Source organism: Neovison vison, chromosome 9 (genome assembly GCF_020171115.1).
Source record: "Neovison vison isolate M4711 chromosome 9, ASM_NN_V1, whole genome shotgun sequence".
Lineage (NCBI taxonomy): Eukaryota > Metazoa > Chordata > Mammalia > Carnivora > Mustelidae > Neogale > Neogale vison.
The window spans coordinates 93,862,755-93,875,854 of NC_058099.1; the positions used below are offsets into that span (position 1 = coordinate 93,862,755).

Consider the following 13,100-nt stretch of genomic DNA (forward strand, 5'->3'; position numbering starts at 1 on the left):
ATTTGCCTGATTCAGCTGGAGTGAAACTATATTAGAACCTCAGTAACAGACTGGCTTGACACTAATGATTAGGCATTTGCAAATCATTAATTTTTGCAATTAAATGATGGAATATAGAGATAACAGAGAAACTGAAGTTTTTTATCACTCTTTCTTCAAGTGAGATCAACCATAACCAAAAGCAATTAGAGTTATAATAGCATTTGGGGTTCCTGCTCATCCACGGGGCAAACAGCAGCTAGACCGAGTGATAAAACGTCTGTCACTCGGGGAGACACTGGAGTGACGCCCCTGGATGGAAGATCCTCTGCTGCGCTGTGGTGCCCTGGCCTCTGGAGGGTTTTGTGACGTGTTCCTTTTATCCTGAGTCACACGAGGAAAATATTTTGGGATGTCCTTCTATTGGGACCTATTAAAAAGATTTCTCCTGCAATGGCTCCAAGGACATCAGTTTTTATGGCATTTAACCTCATGATGTTGCTTAATGGGAGGTAGAGGTAGAAATGACTAAATCTGTTTGATCGCTCAGCAGTATCAGACTCTGGGTGCTAAACGCCTGCCTGTGGTCACTTAGGCCTGCCCTGCCAGCCTGTGACAAAAATCCCCCCAGATCTGACATTTCCTGTCAACCACCCAGTTTGTCATGCTTTTACATACAAGAAGTTACACTCGTCAAAGTCCATTTGGGTCTTTGCCCTTAGAAGTGCTTGATGCAATGTTTCCTACTGAAATGTTTCCAAATGAAACAATGATATGTCTGGACTTGGCTCAGGATAGCCCCGATTGGGACCAGGGAGAGGAGTTGCAGGAAGGATAGCAGGGAGACGGGAGTCATCACGAGTTCGTTTGGGTTGCTTGGTGTTGGTTACCTGACAGACTACACTCCTCTCTCCACTTTGGGTTATTCTTGAGAATTTCCATGCTTCCAAGTGAAGGATACACTTTGGATGATGAATTGGCAAATTTTAGCATCTTTCTCTCTCTTTTTGTTTCGGGCAAAGAAACCTAGAAAAACACAGAGCTGAGTCAAAGTCCTTGCCCGCACTGGTAAATAGTGTTGTTTTGGGTCCTGACTTTGCCGCAGAGCCCGTGTCCTGGGACTCGGGTGGGCAATGCACTCCCAGGCATGCCCCCCCCACCCCGACCATCCTGGACTGCGCACAGTCACCCCCGCAGCCTGGGTCATTGAGTTCGCGGCGCCTACCAGCCGTCAGTTCAGACGGGGATGGGGAGCGCTGAGTGGAGAGTGGAGCTGTGTACGTCTCTGCTGGGCTCTCCTCATGTCCTTCTTTCCTTAATAGGCTGAAGATGAAGAGGGCTACAGAAAACTGATCGATCAAAAGAAAGACCGGCGTTTAGCTTACCTTCTGCAGCAGACCGATGAGTATGTGGCCAACCTGACCAACCTGGTCTGGGAGCACAAGCAAGCCCAAGCAGCGAAAGAGAAGAAGAAGAGGAGGAGAAGGAAGAAGGTGAGTGCCCTGATGGCGGCCGCCGAGGTGGTGGGGGGTGTGCGTGTGGTCAGGGGCCACTCGAAGACTCTTTCATATGCACTCCTTCCTGACCTGGTGGAAGATTCAGGTGACCGAGTTGCAAAAGATGCTTACGCAAGTGGGCGGCATGGTGTGAGGGAGGGAGCCAGGCACAACGGTGTGAGGGAGGGAACCAGGCACCCCAGAGAGGATGTTGGAGTCATATAAGCGTGTAAGGGGTGGGGAGTGAACTGAAACACTGCAGTCCGTGTTTCCTTGTTCCATAGCATGTTTCAAAATGAAGCGTACATGGTCAATTGAAAAAGGAAAAACATGGGCACACGTGTGTTTGCTTGAGGTTAACACCGGTGTGGCAGGGCCATGTTAATAGAGCGGAAAAGGCAAAGTGCTGTTGGAAAGAACCCAAGGAAGGGGTGAGGGATGGCTCCGGGGTACTGTCAGAGCCTGTTTGAGCCTGTTTGTTCGGACGGACGGCAATGCCCAAATGGTGTATTCAGTTCAGCTGCCCTGTTGTGGCGCTAAGGTGAGTGGGCAGACCAGGGTTTTCGATCCTGACAGAGGACAGTAAATGGTTTTGTATAAAATAGAACCTAATCAGCGTGGAAAGGGAAGGATGAGATTTAGACTCTGAGCTCTGCAGCTGTTGTAATCTCGATGCAGGTGTAAATGGCCCGGGTCGACCTGTGAATGTAGGTCCTCTTGGAAGCTTGAGTGGTCTGGTGGTTTGGTTCTTGGTTCGTATTTGGTTTTCATGGGGGATCCTGAGTGGCCTGGATGCTCAATGTCCACAGGAACCAGGAAGGCTTCATCGGGTCGTGAGGAGCCCGGCTGGGCGGCGTTCATCATGTATTCTTTGCACTGAATCACTGAACAAAATGTTTTTCAAAAAAAATAATTAATTTCATGGCTCCTGAATTCTCATACCTGCTTCGTAATTAAGGGGGAGGGATGAATGATGGAGAAGGCGCCTCCTTGCCTCTGACTCCTTTGGTATAAGATCGCTTCCTGCATTGTGAAGATGAACAAGGGATGACTCAGGGCTCGGATTTAGACAATTTTGTCGGTGAGAAATACCTCATTTTCTTGTCAAGGTAGCATTACAGACTTTGCAGGATTCCAGCTCCCAATTTCTGACTGAAAAGGACGTGTTCAGAGTCAGGAGAGAGCACACGGGCCAACAGGTGGGATTCTGTGACATCCCACGAGGGGACCCCGTGAAGTGACGGTTTTCGTTTTTCCTAATGCGGAGATGTCTTTTGCACAGGTTACCACAAAAGGTCACCGTTGGTGTTTTCGGTCCTGAAGTTCAGGTTCTACTTTTTGTGTGTGATTAAAAGCTAATGGCCCAGATTTGTGCTTCTGGCTTATAATTACTAGATTCCTGTCATGATATTAGATGGTTATATCATTGTCGGCAAAGAAGGATATATCAGTGAGTGATAGTGATTGTACCCATATTTTCGGTTAATCTGTACAAGGCAGGAACCTGTCATAGCATTTTTCCTGGTGCTGCCAACCCTACGTGATCTCTAGACTCTACTTGCCAGCCCCTGCCTTTGGCTTTGCCGATGGTAGATCCTCTTTCTCTTGATCCGTTTGTCTGGTGCATCTTACCTGGACGCGTACCGTGAGCCAGGCAGAGGGCTCCGCGCTGGGGAGGAGGAGGGGGATGAGGAGGAAGAGTACACTTGCCCTCTCTCTCAATTCCACCAGAGAGGGGGAGACTGACAGACATTGGTCAAACACACACCCAAAGAGATGATCGTAAATCATGATGAACGCTGTGAAGGAAGACTGGGAGCCAAACTTGGGGGGAGGGAGCCTGATTTCCTGGCAAATGAATAATCCATACCAAAGCCAGTCCCGCTCCCCTCTGCCGGACAGGACGCTCCAGGGGCTCCTACTGGTTATCTCACGTGACTGAATGTGTAGAATCATGACTTTGTCCTCAGCTCTGCCTCTTCCCTGGTGTGCTTTTCCTTGACATTTGCGCTCGCCCTGCCCTCAACAGGACCTAGGAGCACAGGCAGGATTTCCTTCTAGAGCCTTCTTGCTGGGACGGATGGGATGAGGAAGGAAACGGAAGAGACCTGGCCCTTCCCGCCCCCCAACCACCTCCAGTCCTTCCTGAGAACCATCTCTTTCCTGGGGCTTTGAGATTTGGTTCAACGTGAGTTACCTAATTCCAGATGCACCTTTATTCAAGTGCAAAGAAAATGGTTTTGCTTTCAAAAGCCGATTATTGGACAGTCTGGATTATCTGTCATTCTTCCCTCCGTTAGAGTGAATGATTGAGGGTGGTTCGTTCCAGCTTCTCTGCTGGGGAGGGCGGCCGTGCTCAGAAGCTTAAATAGTCATCGCCGACCCTTTCAGCTTTTCCCACAGAACCGAATATGATGCTGTACCTATCTAGAGTGTGTTTTTTGCGATTAAGTAAGGCCTCAGTAAGCCTTTTTTTTTCTGATATAACCCACTGGACTGACGGCGCTGTGCTGCGGCAACAGGTGTAGGGGCAGCTGGGCCGCAGGTACCTCTGTCCAACATGTTATCGGTTGAACTTGGGATTTCACTGGGAAAGGATTATTATTATTTTTTTTAATATTGCCCCAGTGTAACCAAGAAAGTGTCTCTCTTTCTGGGGAAGTCTGTTGCGTTTCCTTGTTGTTGCTGATGAGGAGATGGGTGTCCTTGAACCTGCCATGAGCGTGTTTGCACCTCTCTTCTCACCGTGAGAGCCGCTGCTGCGCAGTATACGTTTATAAGTCATTCTGGAACTTACTGCTCTCAGCCCGGTCTTCCATTAATGCCCTTGAAGTGGAGGAAAAGGAAGCGAACTGTGTGTATCTACCTAGGTGTTCGAGGAGGAGTAATTTGCAAAGTAGTGAAATATCCATTATGTGAAACCAGCTTTTGCTGGGCTACAGGATTAATGGACTCCGACGTGCCCTCAGCATGACCTTGAGGTCTCTGTCCTCTTCTCTTGATGGTTCTCTAACATCTGCAGGCTGAACTATAGGATGAAAAAGGGCATGGGGCTAATAAAGCCACCAGGGTGTGTACAGATATGCTTGAGTGTGCTGATGTAGAAAATTGGGCCACCGCCCAAGAACTCAGATCTGTCTGCAAACTTCTAAGTTCCTCACTGCATCAGCAAACATACCCTACTGATTTGCTTTTGTTCCCTTATAGAATATTTCCTTAAAGGATTGGTTGCCTGGTGCTTCAGTCTCCTGATCTGTGGAGGAGGTGATGGGATTACATGGCCAGATGTAACTAGAGCATTTAGAAGGTACCTGGGCACATAGTAAATGCTCAGTAAATAGTAGTTATTGTACCAAACAATTCTGTGGTATAAACATAGGCTATCAATTGTTGAAACATGGTTTTAAGGTTTTTTTTTTTAATAAAATCTTCTTTTTTCCTGTATTATATGTTTGCGATGATGTCAAGAGAATAAATGTTTGGCTACCATTTCCCCTCCCCCCCCAGTTTAGGATCAGTTAGGCGTAGGGTAGGATGTCTTTTCAGACATTGACAGATTCTTTGACCATTGAGGCATGCAGTTGGAAACGAGGATTTACCCTTTTTTCTGGACTCTGCTTACTCCTCCCTCGCTAGCTCTGACACAGAGAATTTTCTAATTGTGGGGCCCCTCATTTGCAGTGGTTTCTGGTGGTAATCAGGTGGTCCCTGTGCAACTCTAGGGTATTTTTCCTTAAGCTCTGGTTAGGAGCCCAGGCTCACCGCCCCCTACAACACCTCCCACGTCCAGCCTACTGAGAAGTCTAGTCCCTTCACGGGTTCTGCCTCCTGAGCGGTTGACTTCAGGCCAGAAATAAATATTTAATTCCCTCTTCCAGATCTTCCAATGCAGCATATGCCAACAGAACTATACCCTTGTTGTGCATGTGTGACATTTCTTGGAAACGCAGGACACTAACAGGAACCAGCAGAGAATCCGTGGGGACCACTGTGCCAAGTATTTTTTTCATCGTGGTGTTTGCTCTTCCTTCTGAAAGTTCTTTTATTCTCTTTCTCAGCAAATGCTGTTATAAAGCACATCTCAGGACTGTGACATTTTGGAGGGGGGCTCTTTCTGGCACAGAATTCTACACGGGTCAGTAGAGCAACGGGAAGTGTGTTTTTACCCTTTTTAGAGAGCAGCAAATCAGAAAAACTTCTCGGCATAATTTTTGGTGACAAGAGCATGAGAAGCACAGGAGTGACGTCATTGAGACATTCCTTGTCAATTCAAGTCACTCTCCTGTTCTTCTCCATTCTTTTCTCTCTCCCGTTTGCCCCCAAGATGATTTTCCCTTGCAAGGAGAATTTCACAGGTGAAAGGAGAAGTTTCTTTTTCTTTTCTCTCTCTTTTTTTTTTTCCAAAGATTTCTTTATTTTTTAGAGAGAGACAGAGAGCACGAGCAAGGGGAGGGAGAGAGGGTGAGGGAGAGAATTCCAAGCCGACTCCGCTCTGAATGCAGTGCCTGGCACGGGGCTCGATCTCACAACCCTGAGATCATGACTTGAGCCAAAACCAAGAGTCAGAGTCAGATGCTTAACCGACTGAACCACCCAGGCGCCCCTGAAAGGTTCTAAGGTAATGCTGGGCATGTTGAGTGTAGGGACAACCAGGAACGGCAGGTGAATGTGGTGCCACGGTGATCTGTCATTTGATTAGTCCAGTATCAAAATGGGTGAAAACAGAAGTTTGGATCAAAGTCCTGCTTAACTGGATTGACCAGTTACTTGAGTCCAAAATGTTGGAATTGGCTTTCGTTGCAGGGTGCAACCCAAGTAATGTGCAGTTGCCTGTTAATGTGATATTCTTGGATCTTTTTTATTGCCCGATCACCTGTCTTCATGCTCAGAGATCCACTTAAATGACAGTGTAGTAAGTAACCCAGGTGGTTTCTGGATGCTTAGGTTTCCCCTGAGACAGAATGAGCCTTGAAGTTGCCCGCACTTTCGAATGTTGTTTTAGCAGCGAAGAACCCTGCTGGGAGGTCAGATGCGCTCACTTTATAATATAAACTATAAAATTGTAAAATATTGGTACAAAACTGTTTTCCTCACAGATTGAGGCTGTGGCCCGTGTTATGGTCATGGGAGTGAAGCGCCCCTCTGGGGTTTATCTTCCTGGGTTCGTTTGACCTGGGATTTTCCCGTCTCGGGACTCCTTTGCCTCCTCATCCCTGTTGCTGATTATTTTCTATAGGTTCTGCCAGAAGACAGTGAGGCTGGTGAGACACAGCATGGTGAGGCCTCCCAAGTGGGATTTCTAAATTGGCTTTGACCTCGGGAATTGGGGAGCCACCTTGTTTTCCGTTTTGAGGGGTGTGTCCCATATCCCTTCCCAACAGCACGAGAATGGCCTTCCCCCTCCCTCCAGCAGCGTAATTAGTTCCGAACTTCTTGATTAATGGGTGAAGGGCTGCAGATTGTTTTGTTTTGTTTTTGATCCTTGGAAAAAACCCAGCTCAGGCTTCTGCGGGTCGTGTAGGATGTGTCTGTGATCGCAGGATGGAGATAACTGGGTGACCTTCCCCAGGTGGTGGGAGACATGGTAGCCCCTGTCGCAGTTTGTTTGGGGTTAATCTTGAACCAAGAAAAGGGAAGCGTTTTGTTTTGTTTTGTTTTGTTTCGTTTCGTTTCATTTTGTTTTGTTTTGTGGGGAGAGGATTGGGCAGCGAGGGTAAAGCCACCCCTGTGATGTGAGAACCGGAGATTGTCACCAACTGAAAGACTCCAAGGCATGATGGGAGAACGTGGTCTCTCTTGTCATAGAGAAGACTGCCACCTGGCTTCCACCGCCTGTAATAACAGCTGGGCTGGGTGTAAGTTCAGACCTCTTGCCTAGGGACAGTTGGGTAAGGAGTGTGTGTGTGCGTGTGTGTGTGTGTGTGTGCGCGTGTGTGTTCTTAACTGTTTCATGGCTTGCAAATAGACCAGCATTTAATTCCAATAATGATGACCCACTGAGTCCACTGAGTGTGTGCTAAGTGGAAAGCATTGTTCCAGATGCTTCCCTTCCTTCAGTCACCAAGCATTTACCTAGTACCTTTCATGTGCTAGGACTCTGTAGGTGTCTAGACACACGAATGACAAAAACAGACAGAAATCCCTGACTTCAGGCAGTGCTATAGCCAGTTCTCGCCAACTTAAAGGAGCGGTCCTCGGACTAGCATCGAATCTTTTACATTGTGGAGAAGGACGCTGGCCGTATATATTTCATGGAGCCTTGGATCGTGCATCCTAAAATTATGACCTAGTCCTGCCTCCACCCGACGAGGGAGGGACTGGTACTGTCCCTTTCTCACGGAAGAGGGAACCAAAACTCAGAGATTTGCTCAAGATCACACAGCTCATGTCTCTCCGACGGAGTGGCAGAGCTGGGATTCAAACACCAGTGGTCTAGTCCCAGAACCAGGTTTCTTAAATCTCATATTACATTGCCTCTCGAATTTGATACCATATAGAATTTTTTAAATGAGTTTAGAGGATTTTCAGTAAAGGAAGGGCCTGATGGTGGGGTGGTTTTTAGATAACACGCTGGCGAGTCAGTAGCATATTCATAGAAGACCATCCTTGAGAATGGTTCTGAATCTATTATTTATGGTCCTCCAAGCTTTTTAATGTACTATTCATTGAGATGGTGATGCAGTTCCACTAGTGAGATACTGGAAATTGGCTTATCCATTGTCTCATTTGATTTTCTTTGTTGGCCAAATTTGTAGCTTATTTCTGATTTGTATGGAAAGAATGGTGGGATTAATTGACTTCTTCCCATTAATTAAAACAGTCGCCTGAGTTTAGTGCCTGAGAATTCCAAAAAATGGAACTGTGAGGGGCTGGTTGAAGGGGTGCTTTCCTTTCTGAGCTTTTCTGCCATTGTTCTCTGTGTCTGTAGCCAAGACATAGGGCCTGGCGCTTTTCAAAGCTGACCCTTCCTTTCGAGCCTGGGAATGTTTCACTTTGGGGTGACATAGATAATTAAATTCTGGGGAAGTCATAGCCAAAGGGAGCGTTTTATTTCCAACTCTGTGGTAGAAATGCTGCACTTTTTCATGCCTTGTGCTTTGGCTTACATACTTACATGTATTTCTTGTAAGAAATTTTTGAAAAATTTCAAACATCTATGGGAACTCCTTTTCTTCAGTGTAGACAAAAGGTTGGATTTGGAACATTTTCTATAAAAGCTGTTTTGTCAAAAGACAATGGAGTTATTTTTCATAGAAAGCAAAAATGTATTCTATAATCAATGCCTTAAGTAAACAAAGTAGAGTTAATATTGATTCTGTATCATTATATATATTTTTAATTAACTAAAGAGCCCAGGGGAAGAAAGCTCATTTTCTTAAATGTCTTGATAAAGGAAATGGCTAAAGTTGTGTTTGGTTTTTTTTTTTTCCCCTCACGCAGAAGTAGTGTAGCTTTCCAGCAATAAAAATAAGGATTATGTAAAGGTGATGGTAAAGATTTCACTTGTCAGAAAGGTTGTTATAAATGTAAGAAATTTCAGACTTTTTCGTGTTTATTGCAGATGAGACCCTCTCAGGTATGTACAAAACGTGACATAATCTTAGCTTTTCATTTAGGCTGTCTTTGAGGCACATAGAGTTTAATGGACTAAGATACTGAAATATTTAAGAAATGGTCGATGACGGAATTTTTTGTGAGATCACAGTATCTGCATCCAACTTCCTCATATTGCCAACCATGGAAATACTATATACTATGAAAAGCCAATTAGGTAGAATGGAAAACATCCAGAGAGTTCACAGAGAGTTGTATGATTCTGTATTTTTATGACCCAGGAAGCGGTTCCAAGTTTACCGGTGGTCAGCATTTTTAGAAAACTTGCTAAGGGGAATGAGAAAGTTGGGCTGGTTATGTCAGGGTTTGCCAGACACGAGAAGGACATCTCACACGCGCTGACCTCACTCAGCCCTGCTGCTCCCGTGTCTTTAGCTCTTTGGGTTCTAGAAAATGTCACCCACGAATCTTTGGCGTGGGCCAGGCTTGTATCACACCTGGCACTCAGTAACTCTCTCCAAGTTGCCCGAAAAAAAACCAAAAACGAAAACGAAATATCCCACACACTCTGTATCAGACGGTGAAGAGAAATGGAAATAAAAGACGTCAGTACTTCAGCTCTATTAGAGGACGGTGGTGAGTAGCAAGGAAGTGCTCTTTTGGGCCACCGAGTTGCCATGAAATCTTTCCGATAGCCATCTTCTTGATTGATGTGTGACGTCTGACCTTGCTTTGCAGAAGGCTGAAGAGATTGCTGAGGGAGGAGAGTCTGCCCTGGGACCAGACGGAGAGGTGAGGAGTTTGGGGCCTGTTCCTGCCCGTGTTCTGCTCAATGAGTCCCTGCCATGCCCTCCAGCACCATTTTCTGTGAACACCAACTTTATTTTTACTCAGCTTCTCATTTCTAAGTAAAAATAGTAGTACATTAGCATAGTAGAAAATTAGGCAAGTAGAAAAGGGATATACTGGAACATAATCTCCTTCCGTCTCAGACTGCCAATCAGCTGATATTAAGTTTGTGTACTGTTCTGGAATCTTCTGTGCGCATATATGTTTATGACTCTATAGAACGTGTAAAAATCTCAAGTGATTCTATAATTGCATTTTCCCCGTAAGTGATACAGAAGCATAAAGATATGACCCAGTTTCCTCAGTATATTACTAATTTGAAATTATAAAACTCCGTAAACACAAACAATTTACATACTTGGTGAGCTTCTTTTTTTGACATTTTGTGTAGGCTCACGAGAGTACTTTTCTGTATAGATTCACCACCACATGCCTAATGTGATTTCTCAGGATTTTGAAAGTTCCCTGGAAACATGAGAACAAAGTTACTTATTTATTGGATTTAGTTTCTCCTCCAAAAACTCAAAAAAGTTCTCTGCCTGGGGTTCACACGAGGAGGTGCGGCCCCAGAGCGGGATGGGAAGGAGTTTGTTTCAAACGGCCTTCTCCTCTCTCAGATTCTGATAAACCTGCTCGGGGGGGCCCTTCTAGAATCTGTGCACGCGAGGCGTACAGCGCGTGTGAGCAGCCTGGATCCGGAGCTGAAAGGCTGAAACCACTACTCCCTGCAGAAACTCCTTGAACAATAAGTGTCGCTTGAGCACTGTAATCCGTCACAAGGAAAGAAAGGATGGGGATGAGTGTCTCATGGTCCAGCCACCCTCAGTGGGCCGCTCTGGGGGCAGAACACTATTTACTGGAGCGCCGGGAAACAACGCCGATCTGTGCAAGCCCCCAGGCTTCCCTACGCGCGGCTCACGTGGGTCTGTAATTAACAAGCACGCCGCCGGAGAGCCAGTGGGTTGGCGGGACCGAGCTCCTACCTCTTACCTCTGTTGGGAAGATCCCCTGCCGATCCTGGGCTTGCGATGTACACCTTTTTTGTTTGTTTGTTTTTTAAATCTTAACTCATGTGCATTCTGCTTGCTGAAGTTGGCAGAGTGGGCATCTTGCTCCGTTTGTTTTGAAATCATGTTCTTACTCTCTGCCGTGCTCCTTGAGGGCCCCTGCCAAAGCCCTAATTCCAGCCACGGCAACTCCCGATTTTCTCTGAGGCACGACATAAGCAAGAAAACAGGCTGTGTTCTCAGAGTCCGCAGTAACGGAATACAGTTTCTCCAAGGGAGCCGATAACGACTGGTAGATTCCTTGCTTTACCGCGTGGGCATGTGGTTGACCTTGTGCCCCAGTGAGGAAGAAAGGTCCCGCGTGCGGAGCAGTAGTGTCCCAATCTGGTGCTTTAGCCCACATCAAAGAAAAAAGAAGAGACGGCTTGGAGTTGGCCTTTTCTTTTTTAAAAGCTTTTTTTTTTTTTTTTTTTTGGTAGATACTGGCTAATATATTGTTTTTGGGGGGTTTTTTTGTTTGTTTTTTATTCTGTTTTGTTGAAGGAGAAGGGAGAATGAACTTTTTTTTTGTCATTTCCTCTAAGATATGGAAGATACACTGCAGTATCCTGTGTTTCCTGTCAATTTTATTTAACTCCAATTAAGAACAATTGAGAAAAAAATTCTTCAGAATTAATGAATTGTGTAAACATGGAATTTTATTACTTCTAAGGAGATGGATAACGTAGACTGTTCACAAATCAAGCATTTCCAGGCCAGCGTCTGGCCTGGGGGGGTCTGTCCTGCAGGTGTGGTCCACGGGTAATCGGTAGCATTCATTTGCATAGGATTGATTACTCCTTTTTTTATTTTTTTTTTTTAGGCCTTTTAAAACAATTTGTTCCCTGAAGTAGGTTAGACACGGCCTCTGTGATTTCATTTATCCTCTTAATTTTCTGAGCAAGCCATTCTTCATGAAGACTCTAATAATGAACTTCAGCTCTGGCTTGGTCCATGCGCCCAGTTTCAGAGGATCCAGCTTCTGGCTATGTCTCGCTGTCAGGTGCCCGTGACCAAGCTAGAGAGCAGGACACTGGGTTCTGCAGAAACAGACGGGCCCCTCGAGAGGGGACACAGATGACAATACCTTTTTCTTTTCCCATTCGCTCAGAAACCACGACTTAGCAATAGTTGTTATGGGGAAGGGGTATTGTGTGGGGTTTCTTATTTGCAAATGACAAATGACAACTCTGCCAGATTTAAGTAAGAAGGGAGTATGTTCATAAGATATTGGGTAATTCATCAGACCTCCAGGAAACCTGGAGAGCCTGCCTTGAGGCTTCCGTGGGCCGTGTTCTACCGTCCAGCCAGTCAGTGAGGCCGTGGCTGGTGGCTGACACGGTGCACCGGCAGGGGCTCGGCCCGGCCCGGCCCTGTGCTCTGCCTTCCCTCCAGCATGCCTGTTGCTCCCGGCTTCCCCAAGCCTCAGGCTCCTAATTCCAAGCCTTGGTGAGTGCGTCCAGTTGATGGAGCTGAGGTCTGCACTGACCTCCTTGCTGCAAGGGAGGCTGGTGCTTTCAGCGTCTTTAGTAGGAGGTGACCTCCCGCCTCCCACCAGGACTCATAGGTGGGGAACTTTCCAGTCACAGGAAAAAGTTTCAGATGCTGGGCAGCGTCCAGCACAGAACTGGGAGGCGGTCCTAATACCCAGCGGTGATGTGTTTTTGTTTCTTCTTTCTAGCCCATAGACGAAAGCAGTCAGATGAGTGACTTGCCCGTCAAAGTGACTCACACGGAAACGGGCAAGGTCCTCTTTGGACCAGAAGCACCCAAAGCAAGTCAGCTGGACGCCTGGTTGGAAATGAATCCCGGGTACGGCATTAAAGCAGAAATTCTGGTGTCCAGTGGCTTCTTAGATGTCTGTGGTCCCCATAAAATCTCAGAGCACCAGCACCATGACCTTCGCTGAAACAGTTCAAGTGATTCCCCACATTTGTCATTTGTACACAGAACATGCTATGTAGGTCATGTGCGTGTGTGGTGTCTTCTAACTTTAGAAAAGTAAGCCCCCTCTCCTTCCCACTCCTTTTCCTGCAGTTACGAAGTTGCCCCGCGATCCGACAGTGAAGAGAGCGATTCTGATTACGAGGAGGAGGTACGTGGGTATCTCAGTCTTTGGGTTGTATGTGGGAAGAGCCCGTGTCTATCACTGCGTCCTCCGGTGCTAACCTTGGCG

General features: G+C 46.4%; 1 protein-coding gene across 5 annotated transcripts in view; it reads left to right on the forward strand.

Moving 5' to 3' along the window:
* SMARCA2 (SWI/SNF related, matrix associated, actin dependent regulator of chromatin, subfamily a, member 2) overlaps positions 1-13,100 on the forward strand; it is a 181,027-nt gene that overhangs the window by 43,798 nt on the left and 124,129 nt on the right. For all 5 annotated transcript variants that reach the window (XM_044265960.1, XM_044265965.1, XM_044265964.1 and 2 more), the window contains exons 9-12: positions 1,302-1,472; positions 9,768-9,821; positions 12,606-12,736; positions 12,962-13,019. In XM_044265960.1, coding sequence (XP_044121895.1) covers positions 1,302-1,472; positions 9,768-9,821; positions 12,606-12,736; positions 12,962-13,019 — 414 coding nt within the window. The remainder of the gene's footprint in view (positions 1-1,301; positions 1,473-9,767; positions 9,822-12,605; positions 12,737-12,961; positions 13,020-13,100) is intronic.